The sequence below is a fragment of the Lepisma saccharinum genome, chromosome 5, assembly GCF_977018435.1.
Source record: "Lepisma saccharinum chromosome 5, izLepSacc3.1, whole genome shotgun sequence".
Taxonomy (NCBI): Eukaryota; Metazoa; Arthropoda; class Insecta; order Zygentoma; family Lepismatidae; genus Lepisma; species Lepisma saccharinum.
In genome coordinates this window covers 84804083-84831297 of record NC_139233.1, presented here as the reverse complement: position 1 = coordinate 84831297, position 27215 = coordinate 84804083, and the positions used below count along the sequence as shown (strand labels likewise).

Below are 27215 nucleotides of genomic sequence, written 5' to 3'. Positions count from 1 at the left end.
AGTTTTAAAGTGGGATCCAAACTACTTGTGCCTCCACCGGGTATCGAACCCGGGACCTCTTGATTACAAGGCAATGACGCTACCACTGCGCCATGGGGGAAGCCCTGAATCGTGCTTCTAGAATTGCTCTGTGACCCGCTCATTTCTCACATCATAAATATATGATTTTTCACCTATGAGAATAACGCTACATATGGTGTCATCTGGTAAAGTCTCGTGGAATTCACAGATAATTTTAATGTTTGTTCTGTCATTAACCACAACCTGTTTTCTTTTCGAAGTGTTAATTACAAACATGGGTCTCCGTTCCTTGAATTCATCTGGTGCGTAGTACAGGTCAGTATTGCCAGTAGTGACGCGCTTGAAGGAAGAAAAAGCCTCATATAATTTAAGAAAATCATCCTTGGACATGTCTAAATTATAATTTTCCCTAGGGAATACCTCATTTCTGCCATTTTTAAGATATATGTTCTTGATGTTGCAGTTATCAAATCTACTTGAATTTTTTTCCTGATTGTTGTGTCTTCCAGTCTGAAACAGTACCACTACAAAATCGGGCATGTCAAATTGAATACTGGAGAATGAATTTGTTGCATCAAATTCATAATAGGTACCAGTGGCAACCTTCTGTACGCATTGATATGTGTAAAATTGAAGAGGAACCTGTGGATTTTTTAGGATATCTGCTTTGTATTTAAGAGCGTAACTGGCCTCATATTCAACAACGGGGATTCTTAGCTCCATAGTCTGAATAATGCACTTGCCCTCATCAGGTAGGGTATTAGGCATAGCTTCCCCCGTAGGGTTTAATGTGCTGTACCTCATCAAAGCATTATTATCATTGGCAGCTCTTCTAAATGTAATTCTTAAACCACCCTTCCACATAATATCTTTGTAATCCGAGAAGAATCCTGGCAACAGGCGCATCGGGAACAGCACAGTGTGGTTCTTAGATAATATTTTATCACCAGCCTCAAATCCACCTATTTTGTAGTAAGAAGCCTCGGTTTTGGATAATTTTAGAGTGGCCAAAGCCGTGGAGGTAATGCCGGGATAATCTATTCTGTTTATAACAACGCCATGCTTTCTGATCTCAATTTCAGAGAACAGATGCGGCACAAAATTGTCTACAAGTCTTATATTTGAATTTGCCGGGTAATCTGTTCCATCGAGCTTTACAACATCAAATTTGATGTATAGATCTGCTCTGTGGGGGTGTATAAAGCCGTCCCCTACATCAAGATCAACCTCAACCTCCGTGTTGGGTTGATTTAAATTTGCAAATGTCCTCCTGTTTGGGGGGAATGATTGTAGCTCATAACTCTCAATATTTTCCATTGTATGTATTTTTATTTAAATGTTAATCTCTATGATAGCAGTTGTTGTGGCTCCAGCAAAATCAACTAATTCTTCTTTTTCATTAGTGACCATCAACTCAATGTAATCTATTCTATTATGGCACACAGGAAAATATAATGTTGGGGATGGATTGTAGATGATTGGCTCCATAAATTCGGAATTAGGTTTGAATGTTGCAATGATGCCGGTTTGTTTGTGAGTGCCTATGCCATTTGATTTGGTGATCATACCCTCGGCCACATTACAGTGAATATTTAGAGTCTCTATGGCTAAGAATTTAGGTATATTCATAGCAGTGTGTTTGATACCTGCTTCAAGTTTTGTGTTGTTCTCAAATCCTAACAGCTCTCCTATAGTACCCAGATGCACCGTTTCTGTAGCAGATGCGATTTCTACTCTGTGAGTGACAGAATTTTGACTTAACACCACACCTCTGGGTAAGTGAGCATTTAGAGTGGACAGATTATACTGCCCTGGAGTGATGACAATTTTTTGATCCCCTACTGCAATTGTATTGTTGTGGTGTGTAATATTAGGTATCAAGTACATGCCGTAAAATGCTCTGAGAGCTATTGTTTTGGGATACACTATGTCATCATGTAATTTGAGTTTCAATATTGAATTTTGGCTGGTGAGATGGAATACCCCCATGATGTTTCAGATACCACAAGGCTTTTTGAAAATTTTCAATTGATGGTTTATTTATTTGAGACATATATCTGAGAACAGATAAACACAAATGTCCACAATTAACATCTTTGAAGTTTTGAAGACGGGCATTATTGTAATAAAGATTAGCCGATTTTAGATATTTTATTAAATTCTCAGGTGGAACACCTCCAAATGAATCAAACACAAATGCCTCATTTTTTAAATATTTAAGATAACAGATCCAGTGAGTGCCCTGATTTTTGTACTCATCCAAATTAACAATGCCACACTCTTTGTTGAGTGGTTGTTCTGGTAAAAAATCAGACATGTACACACCCCTAAAATTTTTGATACCCAGTGGCTTGATTAAAGCTTCAATATCTTGGTTTGTAAGCGGTTCTTGTTTTTTTTAAACTTATTCATGGCTCTCTTAACACCTTTGCCTTTTTTCTCCATGGCCAGGTTATGGCGCCTCTGCTCATCTAATTCTGCCCTATTCTTCTTGGCATCTATTACTGTTTTTGCTATGGCAGCTGATCCCCCGGCCAAGCTCCCAACAGCCCCGAGAGCAGCTAAGATGGCAGGGATGGTAAATATGAATCCCCCCACATGTGATTTTTTCCTGGATTGTTGTAATTTTTTTAATTGGGGGGTACTAAGCAACAATTTCATACCATGCCCCTTTGCAAGACAAGAATTTTTTTTCTTCCGCTGCTTTTTGGTCAAGAGACTGTCAATAGTTTTAAGAGATTTGAGACCTGCATAAGGTATTTGATACATAACACCCTTGGCCTTCATTGTAGGTTTATTATATACATGTTCACAGCCCCCACCCCAGTTTTTGTTTGGTGCTCATAGCTATGGTGGTTCCCAATGCTGATATTCTCTCACTCAAAGAAGCATCTTTGCTTACAAATCTACCAAATGCAGCCTCTTCTAATTTCTTGTCTGCAACATGTCTCTTGTCAAGATCAGTATGTGTGTTGTATGCTATGTCATGGTCTCTACAAGCAGCATCTAGGGGATTAACACCAGGGTCCCCTCTGTTTAATCTATGATCCAATTTTGTGCCTGGACCACAATACTGATAGCCTGGAATGTGTAGTTCAAATGGCAGCTTGTTTATAATGTCATTAACAAGGCCCCGACCCTCAGAAACATTCCAAAATTTAGGTGGTAGAGTATTAATAATTTTTATAAGATATCCAATGCCCTTAGGGTCATTCACTATAAAATTAGATAATTTTGTGCTTATCATGTCCATAATTCCAACCTTTTCATTGTAAAAATTGTGGTTGCCAGCATTTTCCTCCCCAGCTATCACCAATAACCTATCCACAAGTTTCCTGACATCATCAACCCAGACAAATTCTTTGGGCAGGGTGTTGTATTGTTTGATTCCACTCCCAGTCTTGATCTGTGACCATATGGGCTTGATTAAATTATTGTATTTTGCCCCACTGCTCGACTTGACTCTTTTTTGTGTGGGATCATTGTTCTGGTACAGAGCATCTGATTTTATTAATATTTCTTTGTAATATTCATAATCTTGATCTGTATAGCTGCCAGGCCTTTTCCTAGTCATCAGTTCCCACAACCCAGGTGTTCCGGGGTACTTAACAAAAGCACCTTTTTCTCCGAGACGAGATTCTGAATAAACAATTATATCATCTCCCATAAAAGTTACTCTGAAATTGCCAATTCTATGAATAATGCTCCCATCAAGCTCTGTGTCGGCATATAAGCCAAAAACCTCATCTTTGTTGTCTTTAGGTGTGGTTAAATATTTTTGAGCAAGAAGACCCAATTCAATAGGATCCTGACTAGCCTCAATTCTTCGAGGAGCAACAGGACTAGGTGTATGAATACTGGAAAGTGGGGTGAATGGATAATCTAATATGTTCCTTGCAGCTACAGGCACAAGCTCCGTGATCAAATCTTGATTTTGCTCTGTAACAGTTTTGATATTCTTACCTAAATTATTAATAGCATCAATGACAGGCTGTTCTGTTTGTTTGTGTTTTTCATAAATTCCCCGGTTCTCTGATTTCCATCCCTTAAATCTTTTTACAAGATAATCTCTTAACTTAAGATCATCAATGACTGGTCGTTTCATGGTTGTTTATTTATGTCTCAACGTCTAGAAAATCGTTGATTTTATTTCTGTATTTGCCAGTATTAGGTGTTCTTGTCATATCAATTGTGACAAACCCATAACTGTCCTGGCTCCAGCACTTGCTGCAAAACTTGGAAAAATCATTGTAGCTCAAGTCCCCACCTACATATTCATCATGTATGTGTTTGAGGTTGGTATGATCTTGATGAAACACGCATATAAAATTGCTGTTGTCTCGGATCAGTTGCTTCGGTATTTTTGAAAAAGTCTGTGCCAGGTAGAAGCAATCAATGTTTTTGTGTCGGCCCTGTGTAAAGAAGTTTCTAACCTTGTTTTGATTATCCAGTATAATGTCATCAAACACAACAACAGAATTATCGAGACATTCATCAAGTGGCTTAACATCTGGTTCAAAAGTGGCTATATCCAATCCATCATATAGCTTCATCAGCTGCTGATATTTTAATTGTTCCAAGCTCTTAGAGAAGACATACAAGTGCCTGTTTTTCCAGTCTAACCAGTTGGGTGCCAATAAAAAATTATCAACCATTAGTGTAGTTTTACCACAAGCAGATGGCCCAACAATAAGACACCTAATATTATCAGGCAGCAGCACTCCATTTATCTTATTCTGCTGTTCAGGTTCTGGCAGCCTTTTTATAACATCCCAGGTGCTCATATTATCACTTTGTCTGCATCGATCCAGCTGTTTTCCGGATGACCCAGCCATTTGACAAATAACTTGTTGCCTTTTCTGCGAATGATTTTTTCTATGAGATAAGTGTCAGGCTGTTTAGTTTTGCTGAGCTCTTGTTCATAGAACCTGCCTTTGAGAATTTCTCCTCGGTGATCTTTTATTATATATGTGTTAAGGGTCCCGGGTTTAACTTGAACCACTGTAAATAATTCAGTGCTCCAGTTTCTCGTAAAGCCTCTCTTGAATAAGTGCTTATATTTGCTGATTCTTACTTGGTCGCCCACCCTGTATTTGGCCCTTCTTGTTGTTGGCTGGTATCTAGGATAATAAACAGTCCTGATCAATTTTTGCTCATCAGATGAAGTTACTTCAGAGGGTTTCATGTTGATTGTGGAATGGACCGAGTTGTTATATTTATGTAGAAGTTCTGGAAGAATATTAATCCATTTATAATTACCTTGGAGGGTAAATTGTTTATACATAAGATTTTTTAAGGTTCTGTTGAATCTCTCTACAATTGAGGCCTTGAGATCACTGTAACTCGAGTAATGTTTTATTGCCTGGCTTTTAATAAATTGTTGGAACACAGAATTATAAAATTCTTTGCCATTATCTGTTTGCAAATAGCGCGGTGATCTTCCTGAATGATTGATGATTGTCCTGATGGCTTCTGTAACACATTTTCCAGTCTTGGATTTGAGTGGCACAGCCCAGGCAAATTTTGAAAATGTGTCTATGACAGTGAGTAGATACTTGTAGCCCTTGTTGATTTTGTCCAAGTTTTTCAACTGTCCACTTGACAACTCAATCAAGTCGCTCTGCCATAAATCATCTATGCCCTTTGTGACTACTGGGAGTCTCTTAAAATTATGTCGGGCCTGTCTGTGTAATTCATCAACAATAATTTGTCTAGACATAATATGTAAACAAGAATATTGCAACTATGGGGTGTTCAGCAGCTGATACTACAGGATTTTCTAAATATAATTTGTCCCCTATTTGTATTTTAAATTCCAAAGAGCCATCATCTTCAGCATAGGCTGTTTCTAATGTATTGGGATCTGTAAAATCCTCTAACTCTACACTGGTGATTTTTGGTTTGTTGTCAGCATTTGTTATTGATAAGGTGGGGTAGTGGTGTGCCTGTGGCTGATGCCAATATTTGATCTTGATTGGTCTCAATGTGCCCCCAACAAAAAACTGGTAATAAAATTGTGCAGGGGACAGCATATATATTTTGCCACCTGGTGTAAATGGTGAATCATATTCTTTGTTGGGGATGCTGTACAATTCAAGAATTACTGTATGTTTTGGATTCTCGATTATGCCCGTTATTTCCTTTTCTGCTGTAAGCAATCTGCTTGTTACAGATTCAAGGTGCTCATTGATGGTCCTAACAACATCATCATGGCCTGGCTTTATTTTTATGTCCACAACAAGTTTTTTGTATTGTTGCACAATCTCTTGAAGCTGGGTGGCAAAAACAGACAGAGCATTTGCTTGATTGGATTCCATGGTCCCTAGCTGTTGCTTGATATTAGCTACAATTTGTTGCAAATTTTCAACAACTGCCAATTTTGAATTTTGAGCAGTAAGATCATGGACCTGTCTTCTGATATCCTCAAACAGAGCATGCAATTCATTAATATGTTGATTCGTTGGTAGAGTGGCCACTGTCTGAGTGAGATGTTTGATCTCTGTCTGGATATTCTTGATATCTTCTGATTTCAATATCCTATTATATTTTAATATATCTTATCTTATTTTTATCTTATTATTATCTTATTATCTTATTTTTATAATATCTTAATATTTTTAAGTTCCTGTGATGTAGGTAGATTTGATACTGTATTTTGCAAAAATTCAAGTGCCAATTTCACATTGTTTAATTCAGAAGCATCAGCCACATTTTGCATAGCATTTTGGAGCAGGGCTATATCTGCCTGAGAGGGTGTGGATTGTTGTAAAATTTCAAGTTTTGTTTGGATATCATCGATCAAGTGATGAAAATGAGATAGCTCAGATTCAGTGTTGAGGTTTTCAAGTTTTGTGATCTGTTGCTGGACACTGACAAGTGTATCTACAATCCCAGGCAGGCGAGTTTCTTGTACATTTGCCAAATCACTTTGCACTGCTGCTATTGTACCCTCAAGATGGGTTATGGTACTTTGAATTTTTCCAAAATCTTCATATGTTTCAAGTTGCAGCTTAATGTTGGCAACACTCCGAGTTATTGCACTCAAAGCATCAGAAGATGGCAAGTTGTTCATAAAATTTTCAAGTGTCTCAATTTTTTCTTTAACCTCGGCTATGGCATTGTTCAGAGGGTCCAGATTAGGTATCTGGAGTGACTGAATCTGTTCTTTTAGAGTGGAAATGACTAGATCAAAATCTTCTTGTGATTTTATGCTTTTGACAATTGTTTGGAGCTGTGTCTGGACATTATTAATCTGTTCTTCTAATTGTTGTTTCAATTGCTCAGAGTTGGTGGCCTGGGTCTTAAATTTGGCTTGAAGAGCTGCTACAGCTTCTTCTAAACTTTGAAAATTATCTAATGTGGCCAAATCAGTATATTTCTGAAGCAACAATTTGAGTTCAGAATCAATTTTAAGAAGAGGGTCCATGCATTGTGATTGTAAATTTGTAATTTCTAATTGAAGACTGGCATTGAGTGTGGTTTGTAAAGCTTGTAAATCACTTCTCAATTTCTTGACTCTGACATCAAGCATCAGAATCTCATCACTGTGATCTTCATGTCTTGTATGGCCAAATATATCATTAGGCATTTTGTTTTAATGGTTATTTATTATAGAGTATCTGATTCTTAATTCTATAAAAAAGGGTATAAGCTTGTCATAGGATCCAGGGACCTCAATATATAAGCAGTCACCAGCAGAAACAGTATATACAGTGCCAGAAACCATGTTTGAGTGCTTAATTCTATAAATATTTCTCCCTACTGAAATCTTGACATCACCCTCGGGGGTTGTAATAAATTGCAATTGACCACCTACAGGTAATTGGTAATGATTTAAATTATTGTTAAATATGTACAATGTTTTACCTGTTTCATCATCATTATCTGTAAGTATGCTGTTCAGATGAATAATTAACAAGCCACTCAGTTTAGACATTACAGATTGTAAATCAGGAGAGGGTTGTGGTGTCGGCAGGTCCATAATAGCCTGTTTTTTGAACCCAAATAAGTTCATAGGCATGTTTATTTATTTCAAATCATGCTCTGGAATTGGGCATTGTTTCCCACTTTTCAAATCACAATGCCCCCAAGGTAGAGTATGTATGTTACATGACAAAATACATCTCTTGTCATCATGTGGGTCCAGAGCCACTTTTGTTACAATATTTGAAGTCAACAAGTGATTCTCACTCTGAATTCTATTTTCTGATGTTCTGATTGAACTCTGTGATTTGATGCAATTTTTATAATCTTCAAATTGGAGATCTTTTTCCACAGTCACTCTGCCAATGCCCTTGGCCTTTTTGACAACAGCACTACATGTTTTAAAACTATACATCTTGGCACTTAACCCAGCAAATTCCACAATAACATCACCAAGTGTCTCATCTTTTAACTTGCCAGGCACCTTTTTGTTGTGGGGTTGAATTCTTGTATGTTCACTGGTATCAAAGTATTGAAACAATTCAGGCTGTGACATATCTTGATAAACATCTTCTGTTTGAATATCGAGAATAAAACTATCCGTGTCCATGTACAATAATTTTACACGATCACCATAAAAAGGTTTCAGCACATCATAATATAATATTAACATATGTAATTTGGACGATTCCAATATCACAGCCCCTTCATAAATAGGTTTATCAAATTTGATTTTTGTTTTCATCATGTTGAAAAGTGCCATGTGCTCATCATAAATTCTTCTGTAATTGAAGTTGGGCTTTGCAACCAATTTTTTGCTCAGGCTGGGGTCAGTAATTATTTTAACATCGGTATGTTTCCTGACATTTTCAATTGTTTTGCCATACACTGAATTCACCATCAATTTAAACAAGCCCTTATCAAATTGGCTCTTTGCAGATGTTCGAAGCTCCGTATTTGTATCAATATAAGGTTTCAACCATTCTGAGTGCCTGAACCTCAAAACTTTGCCAACTTTGGTCACTTGAACACCATGTTTCATCAGGAACTGTAGGTTTTTGTAATATGTGACATATCCCTGTTTCGGCTCCAGGGTCATCATGAGCTTCCTCTGTTTAGAGCCAGGTGAGCACTGAACCTCGGGAATTGGGGGCAGATCAGAAAATTTATTGTGCAAATGATCTGGAAATACCAGATCAACCTCAAAGATGAGACCATGTTCACTGTCATCAAAATTCTGAAGATCTTCAATATTGAAATCTTCAACCCACTCAAGCTCTGCATATGGCAGTTTTTGCATCATGGCGTGACCATAGAGGTTGTTTGCATCCACATAAAGTATATAATTTGATGGCCGTGCTGGATCATAATCAGGCATGTATTTGTTATTTGCTCTGGCATATCTCTGGGAACATTGCACCATCCCTCCTCTTATACATTCCTCCATAAACAGATACTTATCTTGATCGTGGATCAGATCCAATAGCTTTTTGGTGTTGAAAAACATTGCGGACCATGCTAGGCCCGGGGCACTGTAAAAATACACTGGGTCCAGTCCATAATTTTGCATGGAAGATTTTCTGAATGCCTGAAATACATCAGCTGAGAGGGTCGTATCAAGTTTTAAATATGCCATGTGATAATCACCAAATGTCTTGCATTTTAAATTGTTCCACATCAACTTGGCATGGTGATAATCTTCATCAGTGATTCCAGATCCTCTGATTTTGCTGTAAAATGCTTCTTGTGGTGGCAGGGAACACTCATCAAATTTAGAAAAATCTGTAACATAGTCATATGGATATACACCCTTCCGCCTAATTAATTTCAGGTCCTGATTTGGAAACAATGCACGTGTGATTTTCAAGTCATCATCAGATAATTGAGAGGCCAGTGTAGCCAGGCTAGCAGGTAAAAATCTGTAAGAATCAAGAAATCTTATGTAAATAGGAACACCATCAACTTTAATTATTTTGCTAATAGATATATATTTTTCATCATTTTCAGCTAAAATATTTAAATTCTGCTTGTCAAACCCCTCGTACCTGATCAGATGATGGAAATCATAATTGGATGCTCCATGGCAGAATATGGGGATAAATTTTGGTCTCTTGATCTTAATATTACAGCTACTACACAGGGCCTGTTTATATCGACCATCTGTATGAGAATGGTGTTTCACCTTGATATTTTTATCTGAAAATTCAGAATCACATACCGGGCATTTTTCTGCATTGTTGAAATCCTCAATCTGTTCCTCTGTTAAAGGCAACATAGGCTTTGATTTTAATAAGATGTTAGATGCTATGTCACGGCACTCATTTTCTATTCTATGTGCAAATATTTTGATGGCATTTGGTCCCATGTATAAGTATGGCTCACTAACAACACCATCCCGTACAACTACATAACAAAAACTGGAAGGTTCATGTAGCTGGTATGGTGTACTTGAAGATTCTTCTGGATCTGGGCTACAGAATGCAAGAGATTTGAGATTCGATTCAAAATCATAGACAATAAATGCTGGGTGTTCCAACAAGGCCTCATACTTTTTGAATTTGCAATTTTCACTTGGATTGGGCATCACCATATGAACAGGTTTATGGTTCCCACAGTATTTCAGATGCTCAATTAACTTGTTTTTAGCAATTTCTGCATTTTTTTCACAAACACCATTTACCATTTTTTGACCATCAAATACAGTTAAACATCTTCTGCACAACTTAAATATTCTATTAGATTTGTCTAGTTGTGTTCTGACTATAGCTTCAAGATTATGTATCAGAGTATAATGGTATGTATCATCTCCTTCAATTAAAAGCAAATCAATCGGAATAGCAGATTCATCATCAATTGTACTGATTCTGAGAGGTGCTATCGGGCAATTGCCAGTGGAACAAATAAATACATTAATAGATAATTGTTTGCCATTGATGTGCCTGGCCTTTTTTTCAAATTTATCAATATTCTGAACTGACATTGGATATTCTAAACCCTCCATTACATCATCAAAATCGTGCTCATGTTGTTTGTAATAAGTTATTCTCTCAGGATGGCTTGAAACTGGATACAAAGCAGCTAATATACACCACAAAAAGCATTTCTGGTCGGCGTTTTTTATATTGACCACGGCTCTTTTGTTTTTGATATTAGCAGGCAAAGGCACATAAGTAGATCCTTGTAATGGAGTGAATTCAGAAATATTAACATAGAGCTTGTGTGGAGAGCCACATAGGCTCCATCCTGACTCTTTTGCCGCAAATTCAGAGTGTTTGATATTTAATTGATCTATCAAATTGCCTATTATTGTGTCTGAATTTGCATTTGAATATACCGGTACAGTTTCTGTTATGTGGGGCTGTGTAAATTTTGTGCCATTTGGTTTCTTATATTGTACAAACAATTTGAGGGATAGCTTATAAGAGCCATTTTGTGCATTAAGAATTGCCTGCAGATCAGAATTTATACTGTTCAAGAAATTCTCAATGCCGCATCTTGGCTCTGATACAAACCGGTAATCCCTAAGTTGGGCATTAAAACTGCTACGGATAGGTGCATGGCGTAGCTGTTTTGCTGCTCTGGTATTAACAGGTGCTTCGTGCTTTCTTTTCAGACCAGATGTAGATGGTTGTACAGAGCAAGTATCTTTATGTGTATATGTGAAGTATTGCATGCTGTATTTTCTATGGCATTTGGGGCAAATTTTTGTGGGAGTTCTGTATTTGTCTGGGTTACAAATTTTTTGGTGTCTGGCCCAATTAGAGCTGGATATATTTTTATTGCATTGGTCACAATATTTTTGATTCGGCATTTTTGCTGTTGTTTATTATATTCAATTTCCTGGGTTTCAATTCAAAACTTTATACTGAATAAAAAATATCAGTTGGGTTCAGCACTGTGATTTGTATGTATGTGTATATGTATATATGTGTGTATACACTTAATATTTTTGGCTTTGGTATTTATATAAAATTTCCTGGGATTCAAATCTAATCTCTATGGATTAATATTATTAATATTAATCTTATGACAGGTTGTAAAGCCAATAGCTTACAAGTGGAAAATCATTCACACTGACCCTCCGCAAATGCCTGCACGAACATGCTTATCTTGAATAGCAATAACCTTGTTATGTATAACAGGCTGGGACAAATATAAGCTTGACTCTAAATATGAGTAGATTACAACAAATATCAGATTTTATATTGCTCAATATGAATTTAAACCAGTAAGTATGAGAAGCACTGTATCAACACGTCTGTCCCCCTCAGTCAGTCTCACATAACTGGCTGATGCAATATTCAGGAATTTCTGTAAATACTTGCGCTGAGGAAAAAAATCAATACTACCGTCTCGGGAATTCCACACACTGACGCAGAGGGGGAAGGAACATGCAAACACGGACCAATTCTAGAGGTAGGCTCTGCATATTGCATTGTTTTAATATTAGATAATCAAATTGAATGGTATCCAATTGAACTTAAACCTGAAGTAAATATGTATAGGTTGGTATGGATACAAGTTTATAGACTGGCTGATGCAATTTTTGTAAATCTGCTTGAGGAGAGTTAATACTTTCCGAATTACAAAACTCTTTGGGTTAGGCAGGTGCTACACTTAAACAAATGAACATGTTGAGCAAGTTTTAAGTATAAACAAATCAATCTAAGAGAGCTCTTCGTTTCTGAAAAATTCCCGAGGGCATTTTTACAAAAATCTTGGATTAGACAAGATTCCACACTTGCTCAAAAAACTCATATGCTCATGTTAAGCAAGTTTTAAGTATAGCAAAGCTGCTTGAGGGGATGCTCTTCCTTTCCGGTCCTGTCCGTAGCATAAACCCCACTACTCCCGTTTATTTTCTAGTGGGACAAACATTTATTTTCTTTTTTGGCAATGACTGAATATCTATGTTCTTCTTAAAGGATCACATAACCACGTTTTGTAGATGCAAAATAATCAAACACAGTTATTTTTAGTGTTTTTTTATTTTTTATCTGCAATGTTTCGTCCTGATTTCCCAGAACCTTTTCAAGCTACAGCAAGATATACATACAACAACTGATGAATGACTGAATCAAAATAAATTTCACTATTGAGTTTGGAAGTGCAGTAATTGAATTGTAAGTTACATGATTTTTTTCGTGTTACATATTTTCCTAATTAATATTATGTGATGCTCAAAATGTAGGACATTTATGATATTTTTCAAATTCCTCCCGGACGCCAGACATAAGGCTAAAATGTAGGACATGTCTGGGAAAAACTGGACGTCTGGTAACCCTATTTAATTCTGTAATTGTATTTTTAGTTCATTTTAGAGTTCAGAGAGAACTGTCATTTATAAGCTACAAACCAAACACTACAACCATTTAATAGCTCATACTTCTCTCTGTCAGACATTCTGGGTTTCCCTATACTCCAAGTCACTTCAGTATTTCATTGTCATTGTTCTTACTTCTAATCCAACAATCATTCATCCTCATCATCCCAATTAGCATAATGAAGTATAACATTAAATAAACAACAAAGAACAGTCAAATATATATGCATTTGTGGTGCATCAATATTTTATGATGATTTACACTGACTTCAAAGAAGAATTTGTGTTTTCTTTACAAAATGTAATATCAGGTTCAGTATATTTATAATGCTCATTTCCCTTATAAGCATGACTGAAGTAGTAATATGACCATGTAGTAGTTACCATACTCGATTTGCAATCTAATGGTCGCAGGTTTAAATTCTCATGGTGAAAAAAAAATCCTAAGTTTTAATCATTTTCATTTTTATGGAATGAAACGATTCTGTTTGACATTAATGATGAAATATTGAGAGCAAAATCTCTTAATTTCAGAGAGGAATTTGTATACTGTGTTTCATACCAAGAAATGAACTTCAGTAAATCGTTGACCACATATATTGTATACACTGTGGTATGTATCAAAATGCTTTAAATGTTTCAAATTATTTTCCATAAATGACAGCATGTGCTGGTAACTAAACAGCAGTGATGTGGGGCAAAAGGTCTCATATCACAATGGGGCAAAATTTTGTGCAGAAAACTGTGCAAACTATACCTGCATCTATCTGTGCAAAATTTTTCAGATTCTGATTCAGATTCTGTGACTGATTCATCAACTATAGCATCAAAAGTACATTTTCGCCATTTGTAATTTGAGGCCTAAGGAAACTGAAAGAAGAATTCATGATGGATGCGGTAAATGTGGTTTGAGTGTTACCTATGTGCAGTTTTGTGTTTCTCTGTTGCACAATTGGATATTTTTTTTTCGATTATTTTCGAAGGCTCACTGCCTTCATTCACTAAGGATATGGCATCTGGAGAAGAGACGATAGTGCATCACTTCCTTTTTAGTTCCTGGGCCAAAGAAGTGACGTGCTACCATCTGCAAGTAGCATGTCATGGAAGAATTATAACCCCATCCTCCAAGTAGTGGTGCCAGGATTAATCATCTATGGGTTTTGAGGGGGTGTGGAATGAAACTTAGGGGATGTGATGTTGAATATAAAGAAAATGTGAAATCTGCATGCACTACATCAAATTGTATTGAACTACTGTATGCACAGAAAAGCAAAGAAAAGCATTATTTTTTAAAGCACACTTTTTGAACTTTTGCCATACAATCAATTTGAATTACAATGAAATCAAATATAAATACATACTAGTGCTAAGCAGTGATTTATACACACACCCCCAGCACCCCCTAACACCTCTCCCAAATTTCCTGAACACATTCTTTAATTTTGTTCACAAAGGCCCAATATATGACATTCTTGTCTCTAATTTAGCCTTACACCTCTAAATACAAACTTATCACCGCACCCCCCCCCTCCTCCCATTGAAAAATTCTGGAGTAACTCCTGCAGGTAATAACTGCTGAGGGTTCAATTTGTGCGGATTGGGTAAACAACATTAGCTATGCAACCTGAAGTTCTATTATCACACAAAAAATATAATATATTTGCTGACATACAGGGTGAGGCAGTCAAATGGGAAGATTTAAAAAACTGACAAAAAATAGAGTGAGCAAATATTATTTATTTTTTGAACATTAATGTACTGTACATGAATGGAAATTACTAGTGTACCTGAAAAATGTTCATTTTTTGAATATGGTGTTGCACACATTGTCGGAGTCTCAGAGTAAATCTGCCCATGATGTTGCATAGCATCTCCAATGGAATGTTGTGGATCTCTTGCCAAAATTGATCCTTCAATCATCCATGGTTCTTGGAGGGTTGTCCTTGAATAATTTGGATTTGAGATAACAACAAAGGACCCTCAAGTTGGGTGAACGGGCAGGCCACGGAATATCACCAAATCTGCTGATGAGACGAGCAAAAAAATGCGAGTCTAAGCACATCCATAGACACTCTGGCAGTATGGTTAGTTGCACCATCTTGCTGGAAGAGTGTTTCTTCATCTGGGTCATAGTCATTGAGGGCAGGCAGGAAAAAGGTTACCAATATGTCAGCATAACGTCCAGCACTTACCGTCACCATGTTACCGTGTTCATTTTCGAAAAAGTAGGGACCAATGATTCCATGAGATGATAAAGCACACCACACTGTTACTTTTTCTGAATGGAGAGGCGTTTCATGGAGAGTGTGTGGAGACTCCGACAATGTGTGCAAAACCAAGGATGCCATCTTACTGACACCATATTGAAAAAATTAATATTTTCCAGGTACACTAGTAATTTCTACTTATGTACAGTACATTCATGTTCAAAAAATACATAATATTTGCCCTCTATATTTTTTGTGATTTTTTTTTAATCTTCCCGTTTGACTGCCTCATTATGTATAAGACACACATTTTTTCCTTTTCAGACCTATTTTTAGGTCTGTAAAAATGCTCAACACTGACACTCACTTTTTTATTACCTTCATTTCTGGATATTTTCTCTGTTCTGAGTTAGACAATTTCTTTCTTGCTCCATTTCAGTGTGCGACGAAGAAGATTAAAAAGCATTCTTTCCTAGTTAAATGAGGTAAGTTATTTGTTGAAAGTAGATCTACATATTACTTTATGTTTGAAATACTATTAATTAATTATAAATTCAGTGATTAAGCTTTTTCCACAAAAATGTGTACAAAAAAAGGCAAATTCAGTATTAATTTTTTCTTTGCACATGGTAAAAGATTTCCTAAATCAAGATTTGAATGAAGCTAGATATTTTCACACTTACCAAATTGTCAATGTCACATATTTTAATAGTTATTGAGGAATTCAGGTCTGCTGTTTTCTGTGTGTCTTCTTCATCATCAAACTCTTCACTGAGAGATTTCCTCTGTGGCTAAAAGTGATAAAATAAAAATTCATTACTTGCAAATTAATCTATCTTTTATTATAACAATGTGTTCATTGACTTTTAAACTTGTTGACTTTTAAACTTGATAATCGTCATGCTAACATATTCAAGGAATATTTATAAATAACAGATTTATGAATTCTCATAGTAGCATCAGAAATATTTCACAGTTGTCTTTCTATTAGGTGAAAGTTAACCAGAGGAGATCAGTATTATTGAACAATATAGAAAAGATAGAAAAGCCACTAGCTCAGAAATTATAAACTGATAACTCACTACATGATACCTGTAAGAGATTCTGAACAGACCCATTTGCAAGTGTAATATTCCTAACATATTATGCAACCCATGCAACAAACTCACTTAACTAGTTACTCACATCACTCTTGTCAGCTTTTCTCAGTTCACCAAATTCACGCAAGCCTGCTCAAACTAGGTAAATATATTTGAGTCTGTTCAGTTGGATTCACATTCAGTCACACTTCTCATCTGATATAGTTCATTCATGCAGAATGGAAAGCAGTGGCCGCCTGGGGTGGCTTATGATTCAGGCGACCTGAGCTACTGCCCAGGTTGCCACACAACAAAACCCTATTTCTGATTACATAAGCATAGTTATTTGTTTATTTTTAAGTCCACTTTATGCACAGAAGGTTAATCAGGACTGGACCCACAGTTTAGTAGGGGATCTAACTGGGTGGCGACTATTTGTTTTTAAAAGAGTTGGATTTATTCTTGACAAGGATTAGTTGAAGCTATTGCTGCATAACATAACACGTATATTGCAAAATTAGGTATGAATGTAAGCTGAGAGATTACTAACATTTTGATGTCATTACATAGATGTTAAATAAACACATACCTACAATAAACATGTTTTTAACAGTAAAGCTTGTAGTATTTTTGAAGTAAGGCTATTATTTTTCATCATTAAAAAGGTAAATACATAACATGATCATGTTTGTTTTTGGAGGAAGGTGGAAAGTAGGGATAGAAAGATGGGGAGGGAACCAGCTAAATCCATCTTGCCTGGGTGAAAATATTATCTTGAGCTGCTCCTGAGTGACAGAGCTTTCATGAGTTTCGTCAACTGCAATGAAATACAACTATGAACAAAGGAATTCAAAGCTGCATGATTCCATGGGCATAGACAGAAAAAAACTTTTGGGATTGGCGGTTGACCCATAATTAATCACATATTTAACAGTATTATATACAGTTACTGTGCAATATACAAGAAGAACTTTCCTCTCTGGTTCATGTATCCATTCCTCCGGTTATTCATTTTTGGTTCTTATAGTAGTTATATACATAATTTATATAATATCCCGTTTCTATAGTAGTTACCTGAATTCCTTCTCCAAAGTTTTCAAATACCACATACTACATGCACCACTGTGAGGAAATGGTGAGTGTAAATGCATCATGAAGTCAAAGTTCCCAGGTTCGAACTCTTGTGAGCACCTGATCGAACAATACAGGGAATTTTCAGTCTGAAGCAGGAACAACACCGATAGGAGGATGGTCAGAAGTGAGAGTGAAAAATTGATCACAAATTACCTGTTTTTCCAAGAATAAAACCAGTTTTGCAAAAGTTTCACAAATTCCAAATGTTTGAAATTTCTGCCTTGAGCTCAGCATTTTATACAACTGGTCTCCCCTTACATAATTTTGTCTGGCTTTGAGTTAAATGACAATTATTTTCATTTCTGAACTTCCATTAATTATATATGCTAGAGTTTGTGGGTAAAGTTTGACCCCTAAAAACCCATACATGCTTCATGAGAATATTTAGTACATAATAACAATAATTATATAAAACCAAATAATGCATAATCTATAAATTCGTTTTCTGAAATATATTCCTCATTGCGTGCATTTGTATTTTTCTTATTTGCATGACTTTTATGACATTTTTTGTTAATTTCAATGGTTAGGATAAAGTTGTTGAAGAGATACCCACAAGGAACATCTGCATCCACATCAGGATTGAACACAGAAACTACAGTTGAGATCATGAGAGCTCACTACCCAGGCACTTATCCAGGAATTCCTTTCGGAGGTGGGGGGGCTCAACAACATTTTTTTAAGGGGTATAGTAAGAACCTCACAATTGTATGTTCAAGACCAGTGGTGGCAATTGGGTTCCAAAACGGGGGGGGGGGGGTGCGGAGGGCGTTGCAAGGAAAGTTTACTTTCTCTTGGTAGACAAGGCTTAACATTAAGAGGCCATAATGTTGAGGCAAGAAAATAAAAAATGGGGAACAACTATCTCTTAAATCGTCGTCACTGCAAGGCTGTCATTTTAATCAGAACGTGAAATTGGAACATTTTTTACCACTCGACTCCTCTGTTTCCATGCATTAACATTGTGTGTCGGAACCATCTCAGTATGTATGTTTGTCCATTTCTTCTCATCAGGCATAAAAAACATCTACGGTGTCTTTGAGTGTTTTTACGAAGCTGTTACACATGCACAAGATGGACAATCCATTCGACAACACGATATTCAAATTTTGGGCTGCGAACTGGATGCAGACAGCTCTCGAATATTTCTATCTGATTCGAGCCTAAACACCACTAACGTGTCTTGTCCTCCCATGTTTGCAGCTCTTATAAAAGCCGAAACCCACCAAATTGTTCAGATTCAGGCCTTAGCACTCACAAGTGTTCAAAAATGCCTGTCACAGTTTCCGCTGTCTTGTCATATATTGGCACGAAACAAAGGAAGTCTTCTCGAATACAGGTGGATCACGAAACAATTAATGCACAGTGAAAACCCTTCCGTTCCCAACACATCTAATGTTTCGTCTCCCAGTATGATCAAATGCTTACTCATTTATCTCCAGTGACGTGCCCAAGGGAGGGTTGGTGAGGTCATAACCCCATTTGATCCAGTATTCCTTTTTTTAAAAAAAAGGAAAAAAAGAGGACCATCAAAGACAGGAAAAAAAATGGCAAAATCAGGACTGACCACCAAAAATAGTATGCGTAACCCCTCTCCCTTCCGAAAATCCTGGGCACGCCTCTCTTTATCTCGGACACATTTTTTAAAATCAACTCACCAGAAGTTTTTATCATTCCGTATTGGAGATTGAAGTAAGATGCGTTCTTCCTGCAGGTTTGGATATGATCCTTTAGAGTGCTGTCGTCTGCCTGCTTTCACACCTAACCTTAACAAGGCCCTAATTTCCATCCTTGTGACTTGGATTTTCAAGACTTAGGAAGGTTTCAGACCGAAGGGACACGCAACACATGTCGATTGGAATGGGCCAATCAACAGCAACGTTTCACACCGTAGCGACACAAATGGCCGCACAAACCTAATCTGCAGGCAACACGGTGTGAAATCTCCCGTATTAGGCCACTGTAATTATTACCTCGAAGTAGTAGCTCTTGATGACCACAGAAAAAAATTCTTCTCAACCGGTGCGAATGCTCCTCAGTTTTCTTCTCTCTCCTATATTTTCTGTACTTGTTCACTATACAGGCAACACCGTACGATTTGATATACACAGGACATGTACTATGTAGACATTTTAACGAAAAATCGGTTGAAGTCAAGGATGGCTAGGTGGCTCAGTTGGTAGAGCCTTGATTTGGGTCCTGGTAGAGCCTGCAATTTCCACCTAAAATGTCTACATATGCAACATCTTGCTTTCTCTTCTCGACATTCATAAAATTTTCGGCTGTCTCTTTATGGTAGTTAAGTGTTTGAATGTGTTTCGAACCCAGTAGGCTTAAACAAAAGTATTTTTTATACCATGAAATTCTCGGACTGTATATACGAAATTCAATTCTGGCAAAACTAAATCATCACTCAAAACTTCGATTTTCAGTTGATCTATGCAGCTTATTTCTGTTTTAATAAACCACTCCAATATCCGATACTGCTGAAATATTCACTTTAGAGAGAGAGACAGAGAGAGAGGCCATGATCTCTTCGGCTCTCGAATCGAACTAGCACTACACTGAGTCCCCGGAAGTTCTGCTGTCGTCAATGTCTTCATTTTCAAATCACTATATCTTATAAAGGAACCAGAGGACGCTGACTGATCTGATCACCAATCGACTGTATGAATTGTCACACTTACCTCTGAAATCTCATTAACCGATTCTTTGTACAGATAACAGAAAAATTGAATCTGCGTATTTATATCCTCATTATATTCTAGAACGTTCCGCAGATAAAAACGATTCGTTAATATTGCCAGTAGTTGACTCATTCTCTCATTCAAGAACGTACCCTCTCCCGCCTTCCAGAGATTAGAAATTACAACGAATCGCCCTACGTGTGGCGCTACCTTTGTTGTGCAGCTTCCAAATGCTGACAAGTCTCTACATAGTGATCAAGTGCGCTGCGGCAACACCAAAAGCGCAAGAAAAGTTTACATGCAATATTATCAACAACAGGGTTATAGAACATTCTCCGTCTTGCCTCGATAATTGTCTATCTCCTTAAATCATCGTCACATTATTCAAAAAGCCAAAAACCTAATTTTATCTAGTGTAAAATAAAATAAATTCCTGGAGGAGGGGCTCGAGCCACCTCAACCCCACCTTGGATACGTGCTATTAACAATAACAGGGTTATTACGTGTTAAAAACCACAAGTACGGCGAAATTCCCAGCATGACGAACATGCCTTCTTTTACCCTATACTATAAATGATTGATTTGGTTTATTTTACTTCGCTTTTCTGAAACTTTTTGGCTAATCGTGAAGATGAAGATGACAATGAGTGATGTGAAATTGATGAGAGGACCATCATAAAGAACACACACGCCCAGTCCGGGATTCAAACCCAGGACCCCTGGCATCATAATGCACCTTGTTAACAACTGCACAACAAATAGAAACAGAAAATGCTTGATAAGTTATTTGCTTCTCCATAACTCATGATTATATTATAAGTATTATTCGCTGTATGACTAGGGATTAATTATATTTGTATGTCTAGCCAACCTAGCCACCTAAGCAGCAGCAGCTTCCGCATATGCAGGTGGAGGCTAAATGAAGAAAAATCACAGAAAGTCAGAAATATATAGAAATTTTGTAACATTATACTTATAGAGCATGCAGACGGCTGTAAATACAATTGCTACATACCTAGATTCCTTCCTTAATTGAAACGTGGTTTATTCTTCATTATACATGAGATCAACCACCCTGGGAGTCGAACCCAGGATCTTGTGCGGTAGTCAGACTCTATTTTAGAATGCCAATATGTTGGATATTTGGTCGATCAGTCGATTCTGATCCATTGTTTCCAGAGGAAGACAATCTGGCAGCGTCTCATTCGACATTTTACTCGCGATGTAGGAAAATGAGATAGTAGTTGTATTTGTGATATAACCAGTGCCGGAAAGTATGAGCCCCCCTCTGGCAGATTTGTCTACACTTAAAACAGGCTCAACATGCCCATATGAGCTTTTTGCTCAAGTGTGGAACCCCGTCTAATCCAAGATTTTTGTAAAAAATGCCCCTCGGAAAGTATGACCCCCCTCAGATTGATTTGCCTATACTTATAAAAGGCACTTCTGTGAGATTGTTGTCCATAAATTTGTTAAAAATATGCCCCTCTTGATATTTTTTTTGGCCACACTTAAAACTAGGCCACCCACACCCATACATACACACCTACACCCACCCACACCCACCCACACATATTTACTTCCGGTCCACTTCCGGTCCACTTCCGGTCCACTTCCGGTTTACTTCCGGTCCACTTCCGGTCCACTTCCGGTCCACTTCCGGTTTGCCTACTTCCGGTCCACTTCCGGTCCACTTCCGGTCCACTTCCGGTTTAAGTTCAATTGGACACCAGGCTCATCTTGCATATCTAGTACTAAGACAATGTAATATGCAGAGACCCTCTAGAATTGCTCCGTGACCATCTCATTTCTTAAATCATAAACATATGATTTTTCACCTATGAGAATAACACTACATATGGTGTCATCAGGTAATGCCTCATGGAATTCACAGATAATTTTAATGTTTGTCCTGTCATTCACCACAACTTGTTTTCTTTTTGAGGTGTTGATGACAAACATGGGCCTCTGTGCTTTGAATTCATCTGGTGTGTAATACATGTCAGTATTGCCAGTAGTGACCCTTTTGAATGCCGTAAATGCCTCATATAATTTGAGGAAATCATTCTTGGACATGTCTAAATTGTAATTTTCTCTAGGGAATACCTCATTTCTGCCATTTTTAAGATATATGTTCTTGATGTTGCAGTTATCAAATCTACTTGAATTTTTTTCCTGATTATTGTGTCTCCCAGTCTGAAACAGTACCACCACAAAATCAGGCATGTCATATTGTATGCTGGAGAATGAATTTGTAGCATCAAACTCATAATAAGAACCAGCGGCAGGCTTCTGTACACATTGATATGTATAAAATTGTAAAAGAACCTGTGGATTTTTTACTATATCTGCTTTGTATTTAAGAGCATAGCTGGCCTCATATTCAACAACAGGGATTCTTAGCTCCATAGTCTGAATAATGCACTTGCCCTCATCAGGTAGGGTATTAGGCAGAGCTTCCCCTGTAGAGTTTAATGTACTGTACCTCATCAAAGCATTATTATCATTTGCAGCTCTTCTAAATGTAATTCTTAAACCACCCTTCCACATAATATCTTTGTAATCTGAGAAGAATCCTGGCAACAGGCGCATCGGGAACAGCACTGTGTGATTTTTAGATAATATTTTATCACCAGCCTCAAATCCACCTATTTTGTAGTAAGAAGCCTCGGTTTTGGATAATTTTAATGTGGCCAAAGCTGTGGAGGTAATGCCGGGATAATCTATTCTGTTTATAACAACGCCATGCTTTCTGACCTCAATTTCAGAGAACAGATGTGGCACAAAATTATCTACAAGTCTTATATTTGAATTTGCCGGATAATCTGTTCCATCGAGCTTTACAACATCAAATTTGATGTATAGATCTGCTCTGTGGGGGTGTATAAAGCCATCCCCTACATCAAGATCAACCTCAATCTCTGTGTTGGGTTGATTTAAATTTGCAAATGTCCTCCTGTTTGGGGAGAATGATTGTAGCTCATAACTCTCAATATTTTCCATTGTATGTATTTTTATTTAAATATTAATCTCTATGATTGCAGTTGTTGTGGCTCCAGCAAAATCAACTAATTCTTCTTTTTCATTAGTGACCATCAATTCAATATAATCTATTCTATTATGGCACACAGGAAAATATAATGTTGGGGATGGATTGTAGATGATTGGCTCCATAAATTCAGAATTAGGTTTAAATGTTGCAATGATGCCAGTTTGTTTGTGAGTGCCTACGCCATTTGATTTGGTGATCAAACCCTCGGCCACATTACAGTGAATATTCAGAGTCTCTATGGCTAAGAATTTGGGTATATTCATAGCAGTGTGTTTGATGGCTGGTTCAAGTTTTGTGTTGTTCTCAAAGCCTAACAGCTCTCCTATAGTACCCAGATCCACTGTTTCTGTAGCAGATACAATCTCTACTCTGTGAGTGACAGAATTTTGACTTAACACTACACCTCTGGGTAATTGAGCATTTAGAGTGGACAGATTATATTGCCCTGGAGTGATGACAATTTTTTGATCCCCTACTGCAATTTTGTTGTTGTGGTGTGTAATATTAGGGATCAAGTACATGCCGTAAAATGCTCTGAGAGCTATTGTTTTGGGATACACTATATCATCATGCAATTTGAGTTTCAATATTGAATTTTGGCTGGTGAGATGGAATACCCCCATGATGTTTCAGATACCACAAGGCTTTTTGAAAATCTTCAATTGATGGTTTATTTATTTGAGACATATATCTGAGAACAGATAAACACAAATGTCCACAATTAACATCTTTGAAGTTTTGAACACGGGCATTATTGTAATAAAGATTAGTTGATTTTAGATATTTTACTAAATTTTCAGGTGGAACACCTCCAAATGAATCAAACACAAATGCCTCATTGTTTAAATATTTAAGATAACAAATCCAGTGAGTGCCCTGATTTTTGTACTTATCCAAATTAACAATGCCACACTCTTTGTTGAGTGGTTGTTCTGGTAAAGAATCAGACATGTACACACCCCTAAAATGTTTGATGCCCAGTGGCTTGATTAAAACTTCAATATCTTGGTTTGTAAGCGGCTCTTGTTTTTTTTAAACTTATTCATGGCTCTCTTAACACCTTTGCCTTTTTTCTCCATGGCCAGGTTATGGCGCTTCTGCTCATCTAATTCTGCCCTATTTTTCTTGGCATCTATTACTGTTTTTGCTATGGCAGCTGATCCCCCAGCCAAGCTCCCCACAGCCCCGAGAGCAGCTAAGATGGCCGGGATAGTAAATATAAATCCCCCCACATGTGATTTTTTTTCTTGATTGCTGTAATTTTTTTAATTGGGGGGTACTAAGCAACAATTTCATACCATGTCCCTTGGCAATACAAGAGCCTTTTTTTCTTGCGCTGCTTTTTGGTTAAAAGACTATCAATAGGCCCAAGAGATTTGAGACCTGCATAAGGTATTTGATACATAACACCCTTGGCCTTCATTCTAGGTTTATTATATACATATTCACAGCCCCCACCCCAGTTTTTGTTTGGTGTTCATAGCTATGGTGGTTCCCAATGCTGCTATTTTTTCACTCAAAGAAGCATCTTTGCTTACAAATCTACCAAATGCAGCCTCTTCTAATTTTTTGTCTGCAACATGTCTCTTGTCAAGATCAGAATCTGTGTTGTATGCTATGTCATGGTCTCTACAAGCAGCATCTAGGGGATTAACACCAGGGTCCCCTCTGTTTAATCTATGGTCCAATTTTGTACCGGGACCACAATACTGATAGCCTGGAATATGTAGTTCAAATGGCAGCTTGTTTATAATGTCATTAACCAGGCCCCGACCCTCAGAAATATTCCAAAATTTAGGTGGTAGAGTATTAATAATTTTTATAAGATATCCAATCCCCTTAGTGTCATTCACTATAAAATTAGACAATTTTGTGCTTATCATGTCCATAATTCCAACCTTTTCATTGTAAAAATTGTGGTTCCCAGCATTTTCCTCCCCAGCTATCACCAGCAACCTATCTACAAGTTTCCTGACATCATCAACCCAGACAAATTCTTTAGGCAGGGTGTTGTATTGTTTGATTCCACTGCCAGTCTTGATCTGTGACCATATGGGCTTGATTAAGTTGTTATATTTTGCTCCACTGCTCGACTTGACTCTTTTTTGTGTGGGATCATTGTTCTGGTATAGAGCATCTGATTTTATTAATATTTCTTTGTAATATTCATAATCTTGATCTGTATAGCTGCCAGGCCTTTTCCGAGTCATCAGTTCCCACAATCCAGGTGTTCCGGGGTACTTAACAAAAGCACCTTTTTCTCCGAGACGAGATTCTGAATAAAAAATCAGATCATCCCCCATAAATGTTACTCTGAAATTGCCAATTCTATGTATGATGCTGCCATCAAGCTCTGTGTCAGCATATAAGCCAAACACCTCATCTTTATTGTCTTTAGGTGTGGTTAAATATTTTTGAGCAAGAAGACCCAATTCAATAGGATCCTGAGTAGCTTCAATTCTTCTAGGAGCAATAGGACTAGGTGTATGAATACTGGAAAGTGGGGTGATTGGATAATCTAATATGTTCCTTGCAGCTACAGGTACAAGCTCTGTGATCAAATTTTGATTTTGCTCTGTAACAGTTTTGATATTCTTACCTAATTCACTAATAGCATCAATGATAGGCTGTTCTGTTTGTTTGTGTTGTTCATAAATTCCTCGGTTCTCTGATTTCCATCCCTTAAATCTTTTTACAAGATAATCTCTTAATTTAAGATCATCAATGATTGGCCTTTTCATGTTTATTTATTTATATTTCAATGTCTAGAAAATTGTTGATTTTATTTCTGTATTTGCCACTATTGGGTGTTCTTGTCATATCAATAGTGACAAACCCATAACTGTCCTGTTTCCAGCACCTGCTGCAAAACTTGGAAAAATCATTGTAGCTCAAGTCCCCACCTACATATTCATCATGTATGTGTTTGAGGTTGGTATGATCCTGATGAAACACACATATAAAATTGCTGTTGTCTCGGATCAGCTGCTTCGGTATTTTAGAAAAAGTCTGTGCCAGGTAGAAGCAATCAATGTTTTTGTGCCGCCCCTGTGTAAAGAAATTTCTAACCTTGTTTTGATTATCCAGTATAATGTCATCAAACACAACAACAGAATTATCGAGACATTCATGAAGTGGCTTAACATCTGGTTCAAAAGTGGCAATATCCAATCCATCATATAGCTTCATCAGCTGCTGATATTTTAATTGTTCCAAGCTCTTAGAGAAGATATACAAGTGCCTGTTTTTCCAGTCTCACCAGTTGGGTGCCAATAAAAAATTATCAACCATTAGTGTAGTTTTACCACAAGCAGATGGCCCAACAATAAGACACCTAATATTATCAGGCAGCAAGTTGCCATTTCTCTTATTCTGCTGTTCAGGATCTGGCAGCCTCTTTATAACATCCCAGGTGTTCATATTATTATTTTGTTTGCATCGATCCAGCTGTGTTCTGGAAGTCCTAGCCATTTGACAAATAACTTGTTGCCTTTTCTGCGGATGATTTTTTCTATGAGATATGTGTCAGGCTGTTTAGTTTTGCTGAGCTCTTGTTCATAGAACCTGCCTTTGAGAATTTCTCCTCGGTGATCTTTTATTATATATGTGTTAAGGGTCCCGGGTTTAACTTGAACCACTGTAAATAATTCAGTGCTCCAGTTTCTTGTAAAGCCTCTTTTGAATAAATGCTTATATTTGCTGATTCTTACTTGATCACCCACCCTGTATTTGGCCTTTCTTGTTGTTGGCTGGTATCTAGGATAATAAACAGTGCTGATCAATTTTTGC

The 27215-nt window shown here is 37.2% G+C and overlaps 1 protein-coding gene across 1 annotated transcript in view; it reads right to left on the bottom strand.

The window, feature by feature from the left end:
- Window positions 1–27215, bottom strand: part of LOC145988126 (cilia- and flagella-associated protein 70-like) — a 210283-nt gene that overhangs the window by 158911 nt on the left and 24157 nt on the right. Inside the window, exon 2 of the mRNA XM_083122956.1 lies at window positions 16158–16265. Within this exon, the coding sequence (XP_082979082.1) occupies window positions 16158–16265 (108 nt within the window). The remainder of the gene's footprint in view (window positions 1–16157; window positions 16266–27215) is intronic.